The sequence below is a fragment of the Solanum lycopersicum genome, chromosome 6 (assembly GCF_036512215.1).
Source record: "Solanum lycopersicum chromosome 6, SLM_r2.1".
NCBI lineage: Eukaryota > Viridiplantae > Streptophyta > Magnoliopsida > Solanales > Solanaceae > Solanum > Solanum lycopersicum.
In genome coordinates, this window is record NC_090805.1 from 46,762,400 (window position 1) to 46,785,792 (window position 23,393).

General features: G+C 33.8%; 3 protein-coding genes across 4 annotated transcripts; all 3 read right to left on the reverse strand.

Moving 5' to 3' along the window:
• Positions 1 to 825: 825 nt before the first annotated feature.
• LOC101261926 (pentatricopeptide repeat-containing protein At1g07590, mitochondrial) lies at positions 826 to 5,314 on the reverse strand. 2 transcript variants are annotated; one of them, XM_004241475.5, is made up of 4 exons: positions 5,169 to 5,314; positions 3,819 to 4,491; positions 1,938 to 3,334; positions 826 to 1,151 (listed from the first exon to the last, which is right to left on the reverse strand). In XM_004241475.5, the coding sequence occupies exons 2-3, from the start codon at positions 4,173 to 4,175 to the stop codon at positions 2,084 to 2,086; spliced, it is 1,608 nt and encodes a 535-aa protein (XP_004241523.1). In that variant the 5' UTR covers positions 4,176 to 4,491; positions 5,169 to 5,314; the 3' UTR covers positions 826 to 1,151; positions 1,938 to 2,083. The 2 variants fall into 2 exon arrangements, with proteins under 2 accessions (XP_004241523.1, XP_019069929.1); XM_019214384.3 differs by having other exon boundaries at positions 3,881 to 4,491; positions 5,169 to 5,304.
• Positions 5,315 to 6,276: 962 nt separating this feature from the next.
• LOC101255205 (3-oxoacyl-[acyl-carrier-protein] reductase 4) lies at positions 6,277 to 11,935 on the reverse strand. The gene is made up of 11 exons (XM_004241453.5): positions 11,544 to 11,935; positions 10,937 to 11,079; positions 10,244 to 10,297; positions 9,377 to 9,457; positions 9,236 to 9,281; positions 8,868 to 8,962; positions 8,714 to 8,746; positions 7,611 to 7,745; positions 7,311 to 7,404; positions 6,793 to 6,875; positions 6,277 to 6,688 (listed from the first exon to the last, which is right to left on the reverse strand). Exons 1-11 carry the CDS (start codon positions 11,710 to 11,712, stop codon positions 6,656 to 6,658), a joined length of 966 nt encoding a protein of 321 aa, XP_004241501.1. The 5' UTR covers positions 11,713 to 11,935; the 3' UTR covers positions 6,277 to 6,655.
• Positions 11,936 to 16,884: 4,949 nt separating this feature from the next.
• LOC101255800 (glyceraldehyde-3-phosphate dehydrogenase, cytosolic) lies at positions 16,885 to 20,790 on the reverse strand. Its single transcript, XM_004241455.5, has 11 exons — positions 20,670 to 20,790; positions 20,517 to 20,540; positions 20,297 to 20,397; positions 19,274 to 19,389; positions 19,087 to 19,186; positions 18,400 to 18,546; positions 18,252 to 18,312; positions 17,937 to 18,177; positions 17,584 to 17,667; positions 17,316 to 17,405; positions 16,885 to 17,172 (listed from the first exon to the last, which is right to left on the reverse strand). Exons 1-11 carry the CDS (start codon positions 20,671 to 20,673, stop codon positions 17,127 to 17,129), a joined length of 1,014 nt encoding a protein of 337 aa, XP_004241503.1. The 5' UTR covers positions 20,674 to 20,790; the 3' UTR covers positions 16,885 to 17,126.
• Between the last annotated feature and the right edge of the window lie 2,603 nt (positions 20,791 to 23,393).

Here is a 23,393-nt window from a genome sequence, read left to right on the forward strand (position 1 = left end):
CAATTTGTGTTGATTTATTTTGATGTGACATGAACTATGAAAAAAGAAAGAGAGTTTTGAAATTTTACCGTCAGATATAGATTTTTGTGTAGATATAAATTACATGCAGTTTCGGAGTTAAAATTTGATTTAAGGGGTGTCAAAATATAAAGAAATAAAATCGTGTAGAAGCCAAGGAGTGTCAATACATAATATAAATATATATGAAAAAATATTTTAATTCTAGCTACACAATGTAATTTTTCGACAAAGGGGTGTCGGTCGACATCCCCTGGTGGCTCGACATTGTTAAAATAAAGACATGCGCCTTACGCCCAAATTTAAGGGGCCTTATTTTTAATAATAAGAGGTTATAAGTTGTTATTTTTAACAAATATTGAATTGTATTTGTAGAAAAAGTTAACTTTTCATGAAAAATGGAGGAAATATTAGAAGAAATTTGACATATTTGAAGTATTGTATTTTATGAAAAATAATTTAAAATAAAAATGATTATATTATTAATTGAAAACTAAAACCCATTTGATTTTTGCTTTAGATCACCAATGTGCTTGAACCGCACCAGAACACCCCTCACGTGGCTCCGCCACTGACCACATGGTTAGGTGAAAGTTGTTGAATTTAGGCATTGTGTGAGGATTGAAAAATTCAAATCTACGTTGCATTATCTACCCGAAAATATGAACAATGTGCGGTGCATGGGGACATAAAAGTAGTCACGGACCATCTCTTGAATAGTTGTTGAAAGGTGAGAAATATTCATCATCAAGATGAAAAAGGACATGCTGTCATAATTAACCTTATAAAGTATATGTGACAAAATAGTCCAACAGAAAAGTGAAATTTATTCCAAGAAAATGAGGAAGTTTGGATAGTATAACAACGATATACTTAGTGTAATTCCACAAGTGAATCTAGGAAAGCTCGGACAGTAGTTGATACAAAATAACTGGTCTTTGGTCAAGCATTTGTGTCTTTGGTGCTTAGCATCTGCTTACAACTATCCATCCTCGGCCTTGGCCTCGGCCCAATCAGCTGCAATCTTCACAAAACTCCTCTTTGTTCCTGCTGATACTCTGTTGCAGATATTTCTAATCTTTGATCATCAATTCCTGATTCTGCTCTCTTCGTTTCCCCATACATTGGCCAAACTACAAACAACATTATGTAAAGTTAAAAACTTTTATCTGATTCTGCTATGTGCTGCATTACCTTCTTCAGCAATATGAAACATGTTTTTTGGTTATCATCGCATGCCTTAAATCTACGCAGCAACTCAATGAGCAAGTACCGTAAGTGCAACATAGCTGATACAAGTTCAAATCACGTTCTATTTCAATTACATTTCATACGCAATGGTAATGCCATCAGGGTAAGAGCTCCCAGAAACATTTCCAAAATTGAAAGAGAAACCATACAATGTGCATTGTGATGAAATAAGATGAAATATGCAGAGGTGCATTTGTCCACATACATATAGATAAACTGTTTTTCTGATCTAGGAATTTTTTCCTTTTTGAGTTCCATACATGTAGAGTACATTGAAGTTTAAGACAGAAGTGGGATCGGCACATGTAAATAATGCAACACTAAGTATAGAGTCCAGAAACAAAGGCATCATCTCAACCTAGAATTTCTTGCAAAGATGAAAACAACAAAGCACAAACTGCATCCAGACCAGATAAGCATATTATAAATTATAAACTAATAAAAAAAAGCAAATCTAGTTTTGAAGCAACAAGAGTTCGATGTGTATCTCAAACATACATCTTTATAATAATATTCTCAAAAGAAACCCTAAAGCAATGTCAAATTGCTAAGAACCATTCAAATATTACAATGCTGAAGTTGACCATAAAGGCAAGCAGATTTAATGAACAAGTATATGCCAATTAGCAAATCAAGACATCTACATTATATAGCGTAACTTGTCTAACCTGCCATCATCTTTCCAAGACTCGGACAGAACAGGCACACTGAAGTATAGCTATCTTCAGCAATTCGCAGAGCCGCAGAATAGGACTACTCTTAGCCGAGTAATTTGAAGTAGGGTGCAAAATCACACAACATAATTCTAATATATTCACGTTCGAAGTTGGTCAATAACTTTCAAAAGGCTATAGGACTCAGAATCTGGCCTAGCCCCTCCAAGAATCATTCTTTTAAGAAGATTTGGATCATATACCTTCCCCTTAACATACGCCTTGATTAACGCATTGTACACAAAGGTATACCTAGTATAATTCGCTTTCTTCAGTTCTTCAAACAACTTTTCAGCATTCTCTACATCACCATTATCTGCAAATATTTCAATTATTGAAAGAGTAGTTTCCAACCATGGAGTTGATCTTTTCACCTTTATGCTTGTTTTCATATCCATCCCCAATTGAAGAGTTTTGATGGCCTCCTTAATTAATCCCGCTCTCAAGCAACCAAGAGCAAGATGCCGATAAGTAATGGCATTTGGCTTGCACCCACTTTTCTCCATCTCCTTATACAATGCAGTGGCTTTGGTAATATGTCCATGTCTACAATATACAGCTATCAGCGAATTGAACTGCTCATTTGACTTCAAAGAATTCCTTGATTTCATTGCGGACCACAGCTCTTCAGCTCGACAGAGATCTCCAATCCTACCAAATGCTTCGATCGCCAGGACATAACTCTTAGACCTAACATGGGAAAGCTCCAGAATGACACCCCATGTCCTCTCTAAATCATTCCGCTTTCCCAGATATCCATAGAGTATGACCAGAATGTCCAATGTAGACCAGTTTTGTCCAGTTGCAGATTTCTCAATAGCTTCAGTATAGGTCTCACAAACTGTATACAATCTAGCCACAGCATGTGCATTGGCCAATATACAGTAAGATACCTCATTCGGTTCAACTTTTGCTCTCTTCATGTCACTAAAAACTTTCAACAGGCCTTCAATATTGTGTTGATTTGCTTCTATCTTGAGCAGAATATTGAAGGTTGAAACATGTGGAGTAACCTTATCGGCTTTCATCTGCGTCAAGATTTTAGGAATGAACTTCTTGCGGCTTGGGGAGGAATGAAGAATGATGAGATGATTGAACACCAAATAAGATATGGGATGGTCCAGTTCTCTCATTTTCTTCATATATGCTAGTGAAAGCCTGATCAGTCCTCTGTCCAAGCATCCAAGTATAAGATTGTTGTAGAGCAACTCATTTTGGAACTCAGACGGAATTCGGGAGAATAGACTTTCAGCTTGTGATATTCCATGAAGCTTAGAAGTGAATTCTACTAAATATGAGTAATCTAGTTCCTTTGGTCTATATGGTCTCTCCCTTATAACCCATTCCATCACCTGTGAAAAGCATAGATATTGCTTAATATCACAAGTGAAGTTCTAATGAGCACTAAATTCTATCTATTTCAATGATAACCAAATCTAACACTGAAACACTAGTGAATACAGCTAGACTAAGAACCTAAAGATTGTCAACATCAACTAGTTATGCTTGATTAGGCATTATTATAGGTAAGACTTGAAAATGAGCTCAACAACATAATAGAGCAAATTCAGTATATATTTTTTGAGAAGGAATAGAGGAAATTCGTATATTGAAAATGCCTGAATAACTAATATGGAACATAACACTCTGTACCAGCTTTACCTGAAACATAACACTAGTAGTAGTACTACATTCACTACTACTACCCTTAGATATCTTATGTAAACATGTAAAGTGCACCCTAGTGGTGTTCACAGTAGGTTGAATACTTCATGTACTTCATAATAGGTAAATGCCCATTTTCAAATTTGGCAAGAAAGGACAGAGTAAAAGAACCTCAAGAGCACGCTTGTTCAATTTGAGTTTGCGCAAACGATTCATAGTGTGGAAAATGTCACCTCTATGAATAGGTAAACCATCACCCATCCAGCTTTGGAAAGTGGATCCAATGGACTCTCCTATGGGTACACTTTCAATTCTTTGACTTAAGCTGTTCCTTGTTGTCACCATTCCCTGATCTACCAACCTTTCTTCCTTTTCTGATTCTGACTTCTCTGAAGTAAAATTTGCATCCGATGTTTTCAAACAATAAACTTGACATGAATGAATAGTTTGTTTGGACAAAGATATAACAATTGTTTGATGAATTGCACTAGTGATCCTCTGTTTCCACAGAATGGATATGAAGTTCATTGTTGATATCAGAAACAAAACCAACTTTACTCATCAGGACTGCTTAAGGAAAGAATTGCCCTGAAATTATATATTCAGCATCACTAGTCCACGGAAACCATAAGAGTTAACCTGCCACAGCTTGATTAACGAACAAAAAAAAGGATTATTAAATTTCAAGGAGGTGAAGTTGCTAGATCCCATCCCACTTCAAACATTACGTTTCAATCACATTGGCATTTGATTTTAACCATAAAGTGAGAACCCCCTGCTAAAAATAGCTTCTTTCTTGATGGTTCCCAGGGGCAATAGCTGACAGTGATGGTCGTAGCAGGAACTGAAACATTGAAAGGAAAATGAGTTATTCGAGGAATACCTCAAGTAATCACCATCTAACCCTGTAATAATTACATTCTTTCCATCAAGATCAGCAGCATTGCAGAAAAAAACATTAAGGTTATCAAAGAACTGAGCTTCATCAATATCGATCACATTCACCTATCAAGATTTGGAGTTCCTAGGAGATAGAAACACAAACACACTCTACTGAGCTAATGAAAGTTAAAAGCCAGTTGCAGGATTCGTTCTGCCTAATATAAGTTCTTTTCTAACTACTGCTATGTCTATGTATTAAAAAAACACAAAAAAAACTTTGACTCTCAATTGTATTTCAGTTCTCCTTCATGCTTTCTCATCAAAGTGACATAGCATACTAACACATATTGGATCATTTTATCCTAATATGTACATCACTGACACAATCAACTGCACATTTTTCTTCTTCTCATGAATTAAAGTACAAAAAGGAACCATTTAAAATCTCATAATTCAAATTTGAAAAAGAAAAAAAAAAGTTGCAGCAACAGGAAATTTTCACAACACCAATGAAGTATAAATCCAGTAGCTAACTAAAATCTCGTCTTTTTTTATGAAATTGCACAGAAAATTGAAAAAGTATTTAGAAACGTAGAGCAGCTGAGAAGTTATGCCACTAAAATCACAAGAAAAACTTACAGTTGGCCGCTGAAATCACAGAGGAAAGATATGGAGAAGGTCTACAGAAGTGGAGGATTCGGCTATGTTTAGGGGAGAAAGAAGGAAAAAAGAGGAACGGTAATTTAGGGGAGAAAAATGACAAAAATGGTCCATATGTTTGGGTTAGGTTCAAAATAGCCCCTAAACTACACTCTAATATCATTTTGGTCACTGTCTGTTTGATAAATTCAAGGGTGACAATTGAACGGGTTGGGTCAAAGTTGGTTGGGTCATAATGGGTTAAGATAATAATTGTGTTAAGATTCAAACTAATCCAAATCAGCTTGGGTCAAAATGAGTTACATTACGGGTCAAGATCCAATTTAATTCATTTTTTTATTAAGCTTAATTGTTCTGTTTGTTCTTGTAAATTATTTTAGTTTCTAATAAAATTATCTTTTTCTTTGTTATTGCTATATACAACATATCAAATTGATTGAGAAAAAAATTAAAATATATTTTGATAAGATTTTTCATGAGTCAATTCTGATTACATATCAATTCAATTTTTGATGGGTTGAAATAGATTGGGTTAGGATAGATTGAACTAATAATGGGTGGATCAACACCTGCCTAAACTTAAACAGATTGAAAGAATGGGAAGAATTAGATTTAATTTTGCCACCCCTAGTAAAATTTAAATTCTGAGGAAAAAAAAAGAATTTTAGCTGAGAACTCACATCCGAGAGTTCTTCCTTTTTTTTTGCTATTTCTAGTCTATTTGCTTTTTTTTAATGTACAATATATATTTTGTTTGGTACATTATAGTATTTAAGTACTGTTTTTTGTGTTCAATTTTTTAGGATCGGAGGAGATTTTTCTAGTGTTTATATATTTTCCATAGTTATCTTAAAGATAAATCGGCAAAACTTTAAAATATTTGATAGAGATTAAAGAAAAAAAGTTCACTTATGACAAATTTCAGGAAGTAATTTGAGTCTACCCCGAACATAAGGGACCATCTTTGTATTTATTTTTTTTTCTCTAGTCCAGGGCTTTTGTTAGTGAGGGTACTGTTGGACTTGTTTAAAAAACTAAAAGGGGATTAAAAGGTGATCAATTCATAACTAGAGCTAAAATAAATTACTTCAACTGTAAATAAGCATGAGCTAAATTATGCCATTGATTAATCAATCTCCCGTTCTCAGAGGTTAAGCCAAGAGCAGCAAGCTTTCATGGCAGTACATGAGGATGCTTTGACCAAAGGAAGTGCGTCAAATAGTGTTTACTCAGCTTTAACATAGAAACCACAACAAAATGATCAAACCCTGGTTCAAAAATGCTTCTAAGAAAACGGAAAAAGAAGAGGGGAAAATGCAGAAAAATGATGAGTAAGGTCATCTTCTACCACCAAATTATCAAGTTCCTTTTACGCAGATATTGGACGAAGCAAGGCTACAGTCAAGGTATAATATAAGTGATCACACTTCCAATCTTTCTTCATGAGCAAACTATGGGGTAAACTTCTACATTACCATCCCACCATCGATAGTCAAAACCTGTAAAGGAAATAGATATTCTTAATAAAAGATGTTTTAACATGACGTAGCAAGAGAGAAGCTTTGGATAAATGACAGATGAGGCCGCATAAGATGGAAGTTACCTGTCCAGTAATATAGCTGGCTGCGGGACTGAGTGCTAGGAATTCCACTAGTCCAGCAACATCTTCAGGTTGACCATAGCGTCCTGTGTTATGTGAAACCAAAGTGAGTCAATATAGTTATTCTTTACCAGAACTCTTTTGTGCTTTAATCTGAAAAATATAGATATGAACCATATTTCCTAAAAAATTAAATTGAATAGTACTTACTTTTACTAGTTTAATAAATGAAATCTTTTATACATAGCAAGTACAAAGTCTTTGAAATGTTGGATGCATTGAAGAAGGGGAAACTACCTACTATCAAGTTTCAAGCTCAGTTGATGTTTTTCAGTTCCAACTTAGTTTTATTCGTTTTATAGAGTCAGAGTTTTCTATTGATACAAATGAAATTTGACAATTGCATCTGATGTTGTCTTATGCTACTTGGAGTACCTTTTCCTCGTCTTAGAGGTGCAGGGAACTCGTCACTATGTTGAGATATAAACGCCACAAAAACTTTAAAAGACATCTGCTCTTACCTAACGGAATACTTTGTAAAAGTTTCTTTTCAATGTCTTCACTTAGCTGGGCAGTCATATCTGATGCAATAAATCCAGGGGCAATAGCATTAACCTGCAGAAAAGTAAAATTCAGCATAAATAACCTAATTATGAGCCATAAGAAGTCATTATATCACCAATGGGAAAAATAAGAGAGACAACTCATTAGTTTGTCCTCATCAGAAAAAGTTCCTTGATAATATGCTTTACCAAATCCTTCGTAGCTAGCATTAACGTAAACAAGCCAAGTGATACAACGGAATGACTAGGAGCACTTACAGTAATATTCCTGCTGGCATATTCTTTTGCAACACTCTTGGTTAAGCCAATGACTCCTGCTTTAGCAGCACTATAGTTGGCTTGCCCGGCATTGCCAACTAAACCAACAACAGAAGATATGTTGATGATTCTTCCCTGAAAAGTGTAGACCATGCCTAAATAAAATTCTGAAGTATATAAGGAACAGTATAAAACTCCATTGCATTGCTTTCATCTTAGTGATCAATTTTTTTTCAAGGATCAGAATATATCGCTAGATAAACATGATGGGAACAGTCTTATTAGTTGGCATCTGGCACAACCTGGCTATTTTAACATACTCAAGGATCAGTAAATTTGTTTCTTGTTTTGTAAGAATAACTAGTTCATATTCATTGAAAAGGTAACTGTCAGCAATATAGCAGGTGACAGAATCTGAGTAAATGACACCATCAACTGAAATCCATGGAACGGAATAGCTGGAAACAGCTTCTGCGTCACATCAAAACCCTTCCATCATAACCGATTTCAAACACGACAAATCCAAATTCTGAAGCTGAAATCAACTCAACTTTTGATGCTTCAAACAAGAGAGAAAACTAATTGACCTGACAATCTTATTGTAGCATTATGTTATCTTTTAACACTAGGTGGGAATAAAGTTATAAGCTATCTCCCTTCAACTAATGTATTTCTGTCCATTTTCTTTCAATCCAGATAAGAGAAGTATTTTGCCCATGCCCTGTTTAATCAATGTAGTGCAAGTGTCACACATAGCCAACCGGTCATTGTGTTTTCAATTCCTTTTTTGTTTTACTTTGACTAGCATGCGAGTCCAAGAAACCAGGAATGGAAAATACAATTTGGTTATTCTACCCAAAGCTAGGGATGACCCCTGCCCCACATGGTTGTTCTAGTGATATTTCTTCCATACATAAAATTTTGGAAAGGGCTAGTGTGGACGACCTCAATGACCCACCATGTGGTGTAGTCATTGTTTATAACTGCTGTAGAGTCCATAGAGACAAATGCACTTCTCTCTATGCAACAGTTTCGGAACACTTGAACCTTACCAGACAAATAATATTATTTCTGAAGATCAAGAGGTAGATGGACAAATTTACCTTTTTCTTTTTCATCATGATTTTAGCTGCAGCCTGCAACAAGAAGAAAGATCCCTTATAAGAACCTTATTTAAGAAAAATACATACAGGTTTTGGGAGGAGGGATTGGGGGAGACAACCAAACTACCAATTGAAACACAGCTAGCGTATAGACCTGTGTGGAGAGAAAAACTCCTGTAAGATTCAAATCAATAACCTCCTGCCACTGAGACTTCTTCATTCTCATCAACAAGGTATCACGCGTGATACCTGAAAAGAAGAAAAAGAGAACTACTGATAGGGAATTCTAATAAAACTTGATGCAAAACGGGATGACTTTTGCTAGCCTGCATAAAAAAAATATTGTTTCACTTGTATATATGGGGTAAAAACATGTTCCTCTCTAACTAGAAAGTTGCACAGATTTTTGTTGGATGCTTAATGTCACAGCACAAATGTGTTAACTTGTTGGTATTATCTTGGTGCAAAATTGATTAAATGATCTTTTTGACTTGTCGCAACAAAATAAAGGTGGTAGCTAACCTGCATTATTGATCAAGATATCAACTGTTCCCCATCGATCAACCACCTGCAGATGTTATACTTATGAGGTGCAATTCAGCTGGCAACAACTGTGATAAGATCCACCATTAATTAATATTACTAACAAAAGAGAGAGCTTACAGTTTTCATCATGGACTCTACATCTTCTTCTTTTGAAACGTCGCCTCCAAAAGCCAAGGCTTCGCCACCACATGCTTCAATCTACAAAATATGACATTCTTGAATCACTCAGAAAAGATCTTTTCTTTTTTCAAGGAGCATGAGAGACAGCCTTAAGCATGACCGTATGACTTGTTCCCAGTTCCCACACCCAAGAATAGATAGCTGCTCGTTGAAGTAATAACGGAAGTTTCAAATCTAACAGCAATCAAACAATGGATGGAAGACTGAGATAAAAGCAGGTTTCGCTCCTTTACAAGACTGAGATAAAACTAAAATAATCTATGTTTGCCAACGTTTTGAGATGGAACTTGCATGAAGATAAGTGAAACCAAACACAAAGTTTGAACCTAAACTTACACTTCTTGATAGATGAGGATTAGCCAAGAGAAAACATAATTGTTTGAAATGCGCAAGTATAAAATATATGCAGTATAACTTCACCGAGCCATTATCATATATATATCGACAACTTCATCAATCTTCCATGGAAGAGTATTACCAGCAAAGATAAATTCCTTTTGCTTTTACGGTTTCAGTACAAGCAATCAGGTCATTAACTAGCTTCTATCTTATCAGAAAAATTCTAACAAAGATGAGAGAGCAGAATCAGTTTTCCATGTTTGACCAATTCTTTGAATCAGAGAGGAAGACCTAGCTCTATCTATAAAAATAGAATAAAATAAAAAGGCTACCAGACTGAAGTTCGAGACACAGTTCATGTTTCAAGTAATTAAAATGATATTTTCAGTTGGGAATGGAAGTATCAGGGATACTAATATATACCAAAAACTAAACTAAATTATTACTAAAAAAAGGTACACATACCTCTTTGGAAACTTCTTCTGCCTCCTTTGAAGATCTGGCATAGTTCACAAGGACCTGCCACCGATATTGAACTTTATATCAAGCAGGTATGGGAAAATTACAAATTGATGAACAGTAATGCCCGTGTATCAACCTATGTCAGCTCAAGAACATTATTGGAAGCTTTCGGAAGAACTTAAATCAACGGAATTCACATTTTTCAAATGCCTGACTTCACGTAGTAAAGACTAAGCTAAATAAGAAGAAGATGTGGAGGAGGAGGAGGACCCGCTTCGCTTTCTACTCTGGCCCGTATAAGCTTCTGCTTGTTAACGGCAATTTCACCCAAAAACAATATAGAATAACACAAACTAGTATTGTTTTACACTTCATCTGACACCTTTCAGGTAACTAATTTATTTTTCGCACATTTGAAACTATCCTATTAAAGCCTTTTATTCTCAATTAAAATTATCCATTAAACATTTTACCTTAAGATGATAAACAGAGCAGTCAAAGGACAGAGAGAGTACTTCCCATTGTTTCACTTTTAAACTATGGCCAACGGAAACACAACTTGAGCAACTACCATAGCACCTTAGAGCTGATAATGTTTTACAGTAAAGCCACATAGGTCGCCAACACCATAGTATACAAATGCAAGAGTGAAATTAGATAAGTTCTAGTATTTAAAAAATGGAACACAATGCTGACCTTACAACCAGCCTTTCCCAAAGCCAACGCAATTGCCTTCCCTATTCCTCTAGAAGCTCCAGTGACAATAACAACCGGAGCTTCAACTTTTGCAGCAGCCTTAACTCCAACTTGTTCAGTGGTTGTCACCTGAGCTCTCACACCTGATCATATCACAATCCCATTATACATCTATACAACTAATTATAAACAAAGGAACATCTTTTTCTGATTGATAAAGGGTATTGTATTAAAAGCAGCAAAACTGCTCATCACAAGTTGTGTTATGAACTCAAAAAGTCAACCATGGCTTATGTATCATTTTAGCTATTACCAAAAAAAAAAAACAGATGAGAAATGCATCTGTCCTTTAAACTAATTACAGATTCCTTTTTGCTTTCAAATATTCTTGAATTCCTTTCCTATAAACAGAGGCCAGAATCGAGTGTCCTATTGTATTTATTTCTCATCAGGCAAAATGTCAATATACATTTTTCTAAAAAGGAATCGCACTCAAGATTTAAAGTCAATGAACACTAAGTATCTATAATACATACAACATTTTTAGAATTGGAAAGCAGTAAGCAGAGAAGGATTAGATCCGTCTCTACTACGAATTGAAAGATACCTGAAGAGGCGGAAGAAGACCAGCGGCACTGCAAGACAGATGATGGCTGAATAGGAGAAGACGGAAGGCGGACATGTGACAGCTGGCGACGGACGGAGGAGTTTGCGGCGGCGACGGAGGATCGGATTTTGGAGGTGGCGGCGACGGAATTGAAGGTGAGAGTAGCCATTGAACGGAGTAAAGTTGCCAGGTGTGTAAATGGATCAGTAGAGGGTGCAGAGTTAGAGTAGAGCGTATTTATTGTAAAAGTTCCGATGAAAACAATGTGCCAGCCTCTTTAGTCTTGTTCGTTTTAAACAAGAGAAGAAGAAAAAGCAATTTGGGTACAAATATAGTGAAGTAAAATGATTACTTGTTAATTTAGTTTTAAGCCTATTAGGTATAGGTTTGGTGATTTGTTTTTAACCTAACACTCTGATATATTGTATATTGTATTTTCTATTATTTTAATAAATACAAATTTCAATAAATTATTGCACATTCATAATTTGAACGATAAACGTATAAGAAAAGTAGAGTATGAGCTAGAGTTGTATCTATTATGAAAATGTAGGACAATAGATGAAATATAATTATTAAATAACAAATAAAGACAAATGAGAAGAAAATGTTAAGGTAACGATACGATCACGCCAAATTGATTGTTACATAAAATGGGTCTCTTAGTTATTACCTAGCTTTGGATTTAATCGATACGATTTAATAGAATATAAGTAACTATCAAAACAAATAATTTATTTGAACAAACAATACAATACAATGGCAACAACCATCCAAACAAGGTATAAGAGATCAGTTAATCATTGGTTTAGAACTAAATTATTCAATAACAACATATGCAACATCAACTATATTACATAAATGAAATTTGGAGAGGTGATGTATGAATTATGAGAGTTTATTGTTTTCGATAAACATTTGACTCAAATAAAACATATCAGGTAAAGCAAATATACTAGGGAGAAATCAATTTTGTGTTAAAAATCAACATAATTAAAATAGTACTAAGTATTTAGTTCTCAAGTATAATATTTAGCGTATAACATTCGTTATCAATTTATAATCTTGCATAATAATATAGTCCGGAGGCTAAAGGGTAAAAATTATTGACAAAGATTTCAAAGGGTATATCAAAAAACTTTTTAATCAAAATGCTAAAATCGCTACTGATTTAGTGATTTATTTGGCCGGCATTAAGACAACAGCGATTTGCACAATTTATTTTTTTAAGGCAAAAGTATTTACTATCCCTGAACTTGAAGCTTTTTATTCAATGTACACCTAAATTTTATTTTGTTTCAATTACCCCCTTGAACTTGCTTATTCATCCTACAGGTACACCTTTTCCGTTCACCTGGCATAGAAACTGAAATCAAACTCTAGACGGCGCGTGAGACAGCAATTTTTGCTACATCATAAAGTTACAACGGTAATATAAGTAAAAATCTATTTTTTCTTTAATATTTGGGTTATTTTAAGATTTTTTTCTCTCTCTATTCTCTACCTATTTATTCTTCTTTTCTCCCTTTTCAAATTTCAGATTTTTCTCACTTTTTTTGTTTTAATTGTTATTGCTAAATTCATGAACAATAACAGGAGACTTGTTTGTTTATGTGGGGCTCCTCCAATTTTGAAAATTTCATGGACAAATGACAATCCCGGACGTAGATTTTTCGGTTGTAGACACTATGGGGTATGTATTGTTACTCCTTTTTTGCTTTTTATTTGACACTATGGGGTATGTATTGTTACTCCTTCTTCAGAAAATTTTTCATCTTTCTTTAAACTAAACCTCTGAACAAAGTGTTAAAAGAAATGAAAAGCAGGCCATAAACCTCTCCATTGTCGCACTCGAAGCATGAATCTTGATACACAATAACAACAAGAATGGGCAAAATATAAGTTTCCTTTGATAAGGGGTTTCAAGTCAACATCCAAGAACTTGTCAAATCAAATCCATACTCAAATTAGTCGTCACCCATTAAAGTTTGCTTTATAGTAACAAGAACCCAGTCAGCAAATTCAAATCTTGAATCACAACAAAAAAAATTCAAATACTCATATATACACGCACATGTACTATGTCAGTAAGACAAAAATTTTGTCTACACACACAAAAAATAAAAGAAACAGTGAAGAATCTGCAAAAAGTTGTTCTGTTCTAAACTTAGCAAATAAGAAGAAGACTAAATCAAGAAAAGGGGTACAAGAATGCAAGAAAAGATGTAGGATTGCGTGAAGAGAGAGAAAGATTGAAGCTTGTTACTGGATACAAGAAGAATGACAAATTGTATACTCCTAGTCGTGTACTAATTAAAAGCCAAAAGGGGGTTCTATAAGTGGTGAGTTTGGGAAAAGAGAGAGGCCAAAAGACAGCAAAGACCAACAAGTGGGAGTTGGCTCATGATAATCTAGGTGGCAAATTATTTATCTAGGTGGTAAAATATTTATCTACGTGTCATGCGCGTGTAGACACGATCATATTGAGTGGACGGAAAAGGTGTACGTGTAGGATGAATAAGCAAGTTCGGGGGGGTAATTGAAACAAAATAAAGTTTAGGTGTACATTGAATAAAAAGCTTCAAGTTCAAGGGGGTGATGAATACTTTTGCCTTTTTTTAATTTGAAATCGCAACCTCGTCAGCAATTTTATTTTATTTTTTAAAAAAAATATTTTTTTAACAAATCGCTGCCAGGGCAGCGATTTACTTCAAAAAATAATACAAAAACTTTTTAAGTAATCGCTGCACAAGCAACGACTTACAATTTTAAAAAAATCATTAAAAAAATGTTGCCTTGACAACGATTTGTTAAAAAAAAAACTTTTAAAAAAAAAATAACAAAAAACGCTGACGAGGTAGCGATTTCAAATTAAAAAATAAATTGTACAAATCGCTGCAAGAGTAGCAATTTTTCTTTAACGCCGGCCAAATAAATCGCTACATCAGTAGAAATTTTACCGTTTTGGTTAAAAAGTTTTTTGATATACCCTTTTAAAAATTTTGTCAATATTTTTTTACCATTTAGACTCCAAACTCCATAATAATACATACAAGTATAAATTATGAGAACTCCTACTTTGTTATGCTAGAGATTAGAGGTATCAAATAAGTGCATGGGGTTAAGGGCCCGTTTGGATGGGCTTAATAAAAGCAGCTTTAAAAAAGTACTTTTGAATGCTGAAACTTATTTTTAAAATAAGCAGTTATGCGTTTGGATAAAAGTGCTGAAGTTGTTATGTCAAACGTGAAAAGGAAAAAATAGAAGAAAGAGATGTTAGGGTTATATGGGTAATTTGGAGATTGTATAAAAATATTAAGGGAAAAAACATAAAAATGTGATCAACTTAAAACAGCTTATAAGCTAAAAAAAAAAGCACCCCTACCCCAGCTTTTAACTTTTGGCTTAAAATAAGTTTTTTTTAACTTAAAATAAGCTATTTTAAGTATTGCCAAACAGTTAAATAAGTCAAAAATCAACTTTTAAGCTGAGCTAAACAGGCTCTAAATTCGAGCAGAGTGAACAAGTTATTAAACCTTCTAAAAGATATTTGAATTGAAATGTGGGTCATAACAATAACAAACTAATTCTTAATAATTATTTTATTTGTTCTTTAATAAATTTTTAGTACCTAAGAAAAAAATCTTTTTTAATGATTATATATAACATACCAAATTTTAGAAAATACTTTTTCAAAAATATATTGATAAAATTTTTTATGAATTACTTAGGTTAAAATTAATAAACTCGATTGCTCGAATAAATGGACGGATTGCTTGAACCTATTGGGCTGGATTTTGACACTCCTCGTCACTGTTGTATAGGACCCCGCAGTTGCAAGAACATCAGGGAAGTGAACCATCAAGGGACATAAAGGGGGATACTCTTTAATCTAATCCTTCTAGTATGAGAGGAAGTCATTGGTATTTCATTTTTCATCGCTACTCTTTATCATTTTTGAGCTGTGAGTGTATTCAGAAATCTCTTCACCTTTCAATATAGAGGGTAAGTTTTTGTACACATTATTTTCTCTAGACTCCATTGAATCTATCCCACGTGTAGTATTTGTTGTTGTACTCCCGTCATGAAATCTCCCTCCTTGATTTCTTTCTACATGAGCATTTTGTATTTATACTAACAATAGAATACAATGGATAACAATCATCTGAACAAGGTGTAAGAGATCAATTGGTCGCTGGTTTAGAACTACATTGTTCAATAGCTACATATGCAACATAAACTAATTTTACATAAATGAAATTTAGAGAGATAATGTATGTATTATAAAAGTTTGTTGTTATCATTAAACATTTGGTTCAAGTAAAACATATCAGGTAAAAAAAAATATAATAGTGAAAAATTATTTTTGTGTTAAATACAACATACATATTTAGTAATGTATAAAATTTATCACATTAAATATAACACTTGTTATCAATGTACAATCTCACATAATAATATATGTATAAATTATGATAATTCCTAGCTCTATCACAATTAGAGGTGTCAAATGAGCGTGTTGGACTAAATTTGAGTGATAAAAAAGGCGAGTTATTAAGCCATCCAAAAGATATTTGGACTGAAATACAGGTCATAACACACGTCTAATTCTTAATAACTTGAATTGCTTCATTTGTTCTTTTTAAAAATTTTAAACCTAATAAAAAAATCTTTTTTGATAATTATATATAACATACCAATTCTTTTTAGTATGTGTAAAGGACGGATCAATTGAGCCTATTGGGCGGGATTCTGACACCCCTCACTGGTGTAAAGGACTCGACAGTTGCAAGAACACCAAGCAAGTATACCATCAAGGGTCACAGAGCGGCATATTCTTAATCCTTCTAGTACGAGAGTAGGCGTTTGTACTTTTATTTTCAAATTATCCTTGAGCCAAGAGTTTATCAAATCCAATAGAATTTAATTCATTGTTCTTTTCAAATCTCTCCTCCAACACACACACCACCGCGTATGGTATATGTTGTTGTAGTTCCGTCATTAGATCTCCCTACTTTGTTTCTTTCAAAATGAGCACTTTGTTTTCTTGCTCTTTTCCTTTGTAAGGTGGAATCCTTCCTGCCATTGCAAATTCCGTAGGCATCAAACAGAAAGTGAAGATATAAGCTTTAGTGATATCTACTTTTCTCAATATCACTTTCATCAAGCACCAGGCTGTGACCCCGTCGTACCACCTTATAATTGGCTTTTTGAAGGCTCTGAAAGGCACCTGACAAGCCCTTTATTACAATAGGCCCAGTTCCCTCTTTGTTTTTATCATCCTTCCTTTTTGTGGTTGATTTTGTGGGGGAGGGAGGAAGGTGGCAGTGAGAAAGATAAGTGCGGGTCCAACGTTATTATACATTGATAGCAAGACAAAACAACATATCCAGACAGTTTTGCAGACACATTTGAAAATTGGGGAAAACAACAATCCAACAAGAGACCCCAAATGAAAATACAATAGTAAACAGACAGCCACCTCCAAACTCGTCAAACAGCTTCTCATTTTACTTTATTCTAAAGCTTTTTTCCTCTTCTAAATATGCTCAGTAACGCACCATCATACTCGGAACTGCCACTTTACTGGACTGATGCCATGTGCTTAATCAAGTCGACCACTCGTGTGCTGCAACCACAGCAAGGAAAAACATTAGCAGCAGATCACAAACCATTTAAGAGCTGAATAACAAAGTTCTTGTAAAGGAGAATGCTAAAAGATGGGTCGACAGCAGCTCTAAATACAAAGAGAAGTAAATTTTTAAGATTTACCTGTAGCCCATTTCGTTGTCATACCAAGAAACAAGCTTCACAAAGTTCTTGCTCAAAGCAATTCCAGCCTTGGCGTCAAAGATACTTGATCTGCAAATTATTTTCATTTGAATTACAAATTAACACTTAGGCTGTCTAGTCTGGTTCACGCAGGGTCGGTTAACAAAGGAATAGGAATTTACAGGGAAAATGCATTGGCAGAAGCAATAGACATTTGTTGTTGTGAGTCAGACATAATATGGAACATAACTTCGAAATACATCCTCACCTGTTGTCCCCAAGAAAGTCTGTAGATACCACGTCATCTTCAGTGTATCCAAGAATTCCCTTTAATTTTCCTTCAGACTCCTCCCTAATGAAATGCCAAAGCAAAAAAAAAAGCATATTAATGTAAATGAGCAGCTATTAAAACAAGTTGAGTAGCCCTAGGGCCTTTTCTACTATTTCACCCAGCACTATGACTCCTTTTTTTGCATGTATTTTGCATCCATGGAAACCTGTAGTCTAATACTAGCCAGAACTGAATGAAGCACAGAACTTTTGTATTTCTTACAGGGAAGGGGGGAAGGGGAAGGGGAAGGGGAATGGGAATGGGTAAAGGAATAAAGTGCACAGTCTTACTTGATAGCAGCCTTGATTTCATCATAGGTGGCTTCTTTCTCCAACCTCACAGTGAGATCAACCACAGAGACATCGACTGTTGGAACTCGGAAAGACATTCCTGTTAACTTTCCATTCAATGATGGTAGCACCTTTCCAACAGCCTTTGCAGCTCCAGTGCTGCTGGGGATAATGTTGAATGATGCAGCTCTTCCTCCCCTCCAGTCCTTAGCTGATGGTCCATCAACAGTTTTCTGGGTGGCTGTTATAAAATAATTACTTAGTACTCAAGCTACAGAAGCTGTATTAACTTCTAATGCATAAAGCAATACTTACCAGTTATGGAGTGAACTGTAGTCATAAGACCCTCAACGATTCCAAACCTGTCATGAATAACCTGCAAAGTCATAAAAGAAATCATTTAAATTCACATATAGGCTCAAATACTAAAATGAAGAACAGGGCAAAAGAAAAAAAAGGGAACCTTTGCCAGAGGTGCAAGGCAGTTAGTAGTACAGCTAGCATTAGAAACGATGTTGAGGTCTGGCTTGTATTCCTTTTCATTGACACCAACAACAAACATAGGTGCATCCTTGCTAGGAGCAGAAATAACTACTTTCTTAGCACCACCCTGGTAATAACAACAACCAAAAAAATTTAAGCAGGTACTCAACACCAACTATTCAATGCAGGTAATCAAGCTAATGTGCAAGGAAATACGTGATAACCATATCAATCCAAGTAGTCAACACCCAAACATCATCGCATTAGCATCAATTTACATTTTAAAAAAAACTAATATAGAGACAATACAAACAGCGTACTGCAACACCTAGACTCCTGTCGAGAAAATACATAGAGAAGTTTTAAATTGCTTTCAAGATGACAGCATACTCTGTCCTTAAGTTTCCACAGAAGTTTGATTAGACAGGAGAAGAAAACAAAAGTACATGAGTAAAGCCTCAGAATAGCACCTTCACTAACAAATGCATACATAAACATGTACAAAAGAAAAAATGCAAACAAAGTTCGCTACATGGTTTCAGGCACCAAGTGTTCAGGCCATGGGGGATTATATGTTGGAGTGTCAAACTATGTACTTTGAAAAATCAATATTAGCTACAAACAGTAAGCCAAAATAAGAACGCTCTAGTTATTTAGGATCACAAACCTTCAAGTGGGCAGCAGCCTTGTCTTTATCAGTGAAGACTCCAGTTGACTCCACGATGTACTCTGCTCCAGCCTCAGCCCATGGGATTTCCTCTGGGTTTCTTCAGACATCCATACAATAAGTCCAATCAAGAGAAATTCTAATGCAGTTTTTCATATAATAAAGAAAAGTTGGAGACATAATTTACCTTATGCCAAATACAGTAACAGGCTTCTCACCAAAGAGAAGAGTCTTCTCATCCTTAACCTTGAGCTCATTGTTCTTCCATTGACCGTGAACACTGTCATACTTAAACATGTATGTCTGCAACAAGCATCATATACAATACCCATCAACTTAACCCCTCAAATAATAACAGTAAACTTACACATGACCATGTATGTCTGCAACAATCATCATATACAATCCCCATCGACTTAAAGCCCCAGAAAACAACAGATCTACTGATATTGTTACTACTGAATATCACTATGTGAATTTCGCAAAGCATAAATAAAGGAAAAGTGCTGTCTTTGACCCAACACTTCTGGAAAGTGAAGAACTAAGAAACAGCCAAAGAAAAAAGAATTACAGGGTCAAAAACAACCCTTTTTTAATGACTGAGGTGCACTGATCATCAAAAACAGACTTAAAAGTATCCCAATTTTTTGAGATTCCTACCTGAACTATCATGTGTGATTTTCCTACTCGAACTATCACCAAACATTTATCGAAACACACCAGAACTATGAGTAGTTCACTTTTCCCACCTGAAATTTCAGGTATGAAACTCAAACAATGATAGTTCATGTGTTTTGATAACATTTTGTAATAGCTTCCGACACGCTGTGAATTTCCTACTTGAACTTTCACCAAATGTTTATCGAAACACACCTGAACTATGAGTTCACTTTTCCTACCTGAAATTTCAGGTATTTAACTCAACAATGATAGTTCATGTGTGTTTTGATAACAGTTTGTGAAACACACACATGATAGTTCCGATAGAAAACTCAAAAAACTTGGACACATTTAAGTGTATTTTGTACCGTTAACTCATAAAAAATCATGGTAATTAACTATAACATGTGAAAATAGTCTAATTATGATAAAATTGTCTAAATACTACAATTTTATGAACTAAATGAACTAAAACATATAATCAACCCAAACTAAACTGACATTAAAGCTTAATTCATAGTTCATAAACTATCATTAATTGCCATGTTACCATGTATTCCACGGTGATGAAGGGATCGTTAACAGCAACGAGCTCAACATCATCTCTTTGTAGAGCCACCCTGGCCACCAATCGGCCAATTCTTCCAAAACCTACAAACAAAACAACATTCGAAACCGATCTTAGCCAAAACCAAAAAGTAATTTCATGAAAATTCAGAAAAACACACTAAATTAACAAATTCACGAGACAAAAACAACAGATTATATACCATTGATTCCGATCTTAATCTTGCCTGCAAAAAATTACAAAAGAAGATATGGAAAAAATGGAATTAGTTAAAGCCCGTGAAGTATAACGTATGATGATACATGCAGAAAAAGAAATTGAAGAACAAGTAAAGAAAGGATAACTGATGATATACCCATGATTTTTTTTTGTGAACTGAGAAGGAAAATGGAGTTCGTTTTAATTGGAGAGGTTTTTGTGAAATGAAGTGGAAAGGCGTGAAAGGGTTTAATAGAAGTGGCTAGTAATGGGAGACCGGGGGAGCCGGTAAGTAATGCGATTTCACATTATTGATTTTCTCAATTCTAACTAATGGAATATTTTAGACGACGAAAGGCTCAAATTTGAAATTTCGGATCATTTGTTATTAATTTAATTTTTTCATTTTATTTTTTTAATTCTGATTTTATAAAATTATTTTTTACATTTCAAACAATTTTTAATATTATTCACTTGAAGTTTTTTGGATTAAATATACTCTTTCGCTTCTTCTTCCTTTAGGGACACAAAAAAACAAACAAAGAACAGTAATAAAAATTTTATTTTTTTTAAATATTTATGAAATAACTTTAAATATTAAAAGTAATTTTTCTCCAAACAAGATATCAAATGGTTTTGCAAAATTAAAGTTATAAAATAATATGGATAAGTCTTTTTTTTATCAGCAATGATATAAATGGGCGAAACTTTTAAAGAAAAACATAAATAAACTCTTTTTTTATTAATGTCCGATGACATTAAATAAACAACCTTCTAAGAATAACAATTAGACTAGTATTTATTGAGATGTGTTTTATGCATATTTTAATGGGTGTCAGAACATAAAAATACATAATTTGAAAAAAAATAAAAATATTATTTTAAAATGTAAATTATGTTTTGATTTATGTATATAAAGTGAAGTTATTTTTAAAATTTTAGAAAACAAATTTAAATTTAAAATATTTTTCGTTTAAAAAAAAAAAACCTTCAATATCCAACTTTCAGCAAGAGAAAAAAAATCCTAACATAAATATTTTAAAATTAAAATATGTATAATGAAAAGTTTAAACGGGGAACCGGGAGTTGAGGTGACAGTACGGATGGTAAGTTGTAGAAGGAAGGCGAAAATCTAGCTTTTTATCCGCCTATGTGATCACGGAATTTGAAAAAAAGAGAATTTTCTAGAAGAGAAGAAAAAAAAATTGGAAAAGTAAAGAAAAAATGTGTGGGTGCTGTGCGTTGGGAGTGGTTAGGTGCCCCACGATGGCAAAGTTGAAAACAGACTCCCACTCACTCAATCTCCTGCCCCTTGATTTGTGCGTCCATCCAACTACATCTAAGGCCAACTCATACACACAAATTTGATGACAATCCGAAAAAATATTATTGGGTTAATAGATTTTTAATAATTTTATAAAAATATATTATTGGATTATTGATTCTATATTGAATATTAGTAATTGGTTATTGAGTACATCGATAATTATTTATTATGTTTTTTATAAATATTAACAATTTAACATATCTAAACACTATATTAATATTCTACACTATCGTCTACACACTTTACATGTCATAGTAATTCTATTTCACATTTAAAAAATCATATTATGTTTTGGTTGCAACATGTTATTGTTAGCCTTCATGCTACATCTAATTTTATTGATGTAATTTCTCATTCTATTTCTTGTTTCACTGTATCAAAACATTTAAAACTAGTTTGCTTGTCTCACTATATCATACCAAATTGTTGGAGAAGTGGTAAATCATATTTTTATTTTATGAGCAATTTTTAACTGGATAAATCGAAAACAGAACCGTTAATGATGAAAACCAATAAATCGAAAATCAATAAAGAATATCTTATTGATTTGTTATTTGTTTAGTTTATTTATAAATCAAAAAATTGATGAATCGAACCGCTAATACATAAAATCGAACCATCTAACCAATGCACACCCTAGTAAGAAGAGCCCGTACAAATTATTCCATCTGTTCCTTTTTATATCATCCTTATTATAAATATTTGATTCATAATATCTATCATTTCATAAAATAAATGTATAAATAATAGTAATATTTTTTCCTATTTTATCTTTGTGTGTTATTAGTATGGAAAATATACATTTGACCAACATAGAAAAAATTAAATGAATAATTCATGTTTATTGGTCAAATTAATTAATTAAAATAAATTGATTCTTAATCATTAATTGAAAACTTGACTTCCAAAAAAATTAAACAAAGTTGAAAAGGTGAACTTCTTTAGTTTCATAATGCATGTAAAATCTAAAACGGTAACATAAATTCCATACGTTTAAAAAAGAATGATCATATTTTCTTTTTAATCTGTTTCAAAAAGAATGATTCCTTTCTATTTTTGGCAACACTTTAAATTTAATTTTCCACGTGACATGTTTAAGACTATAAGATTAAAAGACATTTTTGTACATTTAACATAACTTTAATTTAAAATCACAACATTAAAAAATTTTCTTTCTTTTCTTAAACTTCGTTCCAAGTCAAATTAGGTCATCCTTTTTTAAACGGAGAGAACAAATAGAAAGTGAGGGAATATGTATTATTGATTTAAATATAATCATGAGTTCACCTGGTGATGAGTGGTTCAGTCAACCCTAATCTCGATTCCTCTGTTAGAAAATTTTGATTTTGAGATCATTCCCGATGCGCAAATCGAAGGGGACGGCGGCCTAACCCAGAAAGGGGAAAAAGAAAACAACTCTATGCCATAGTCAAATGACATCTTAAGATATTGTGTTTCTCAAGAAGCATCTGTCTTTTGAAAGTCCAAAAAGAGGAAGATTTTTTCGTATTGTACAATATTTTCTATTACGAATTTGGATACGACTCAGGCTTT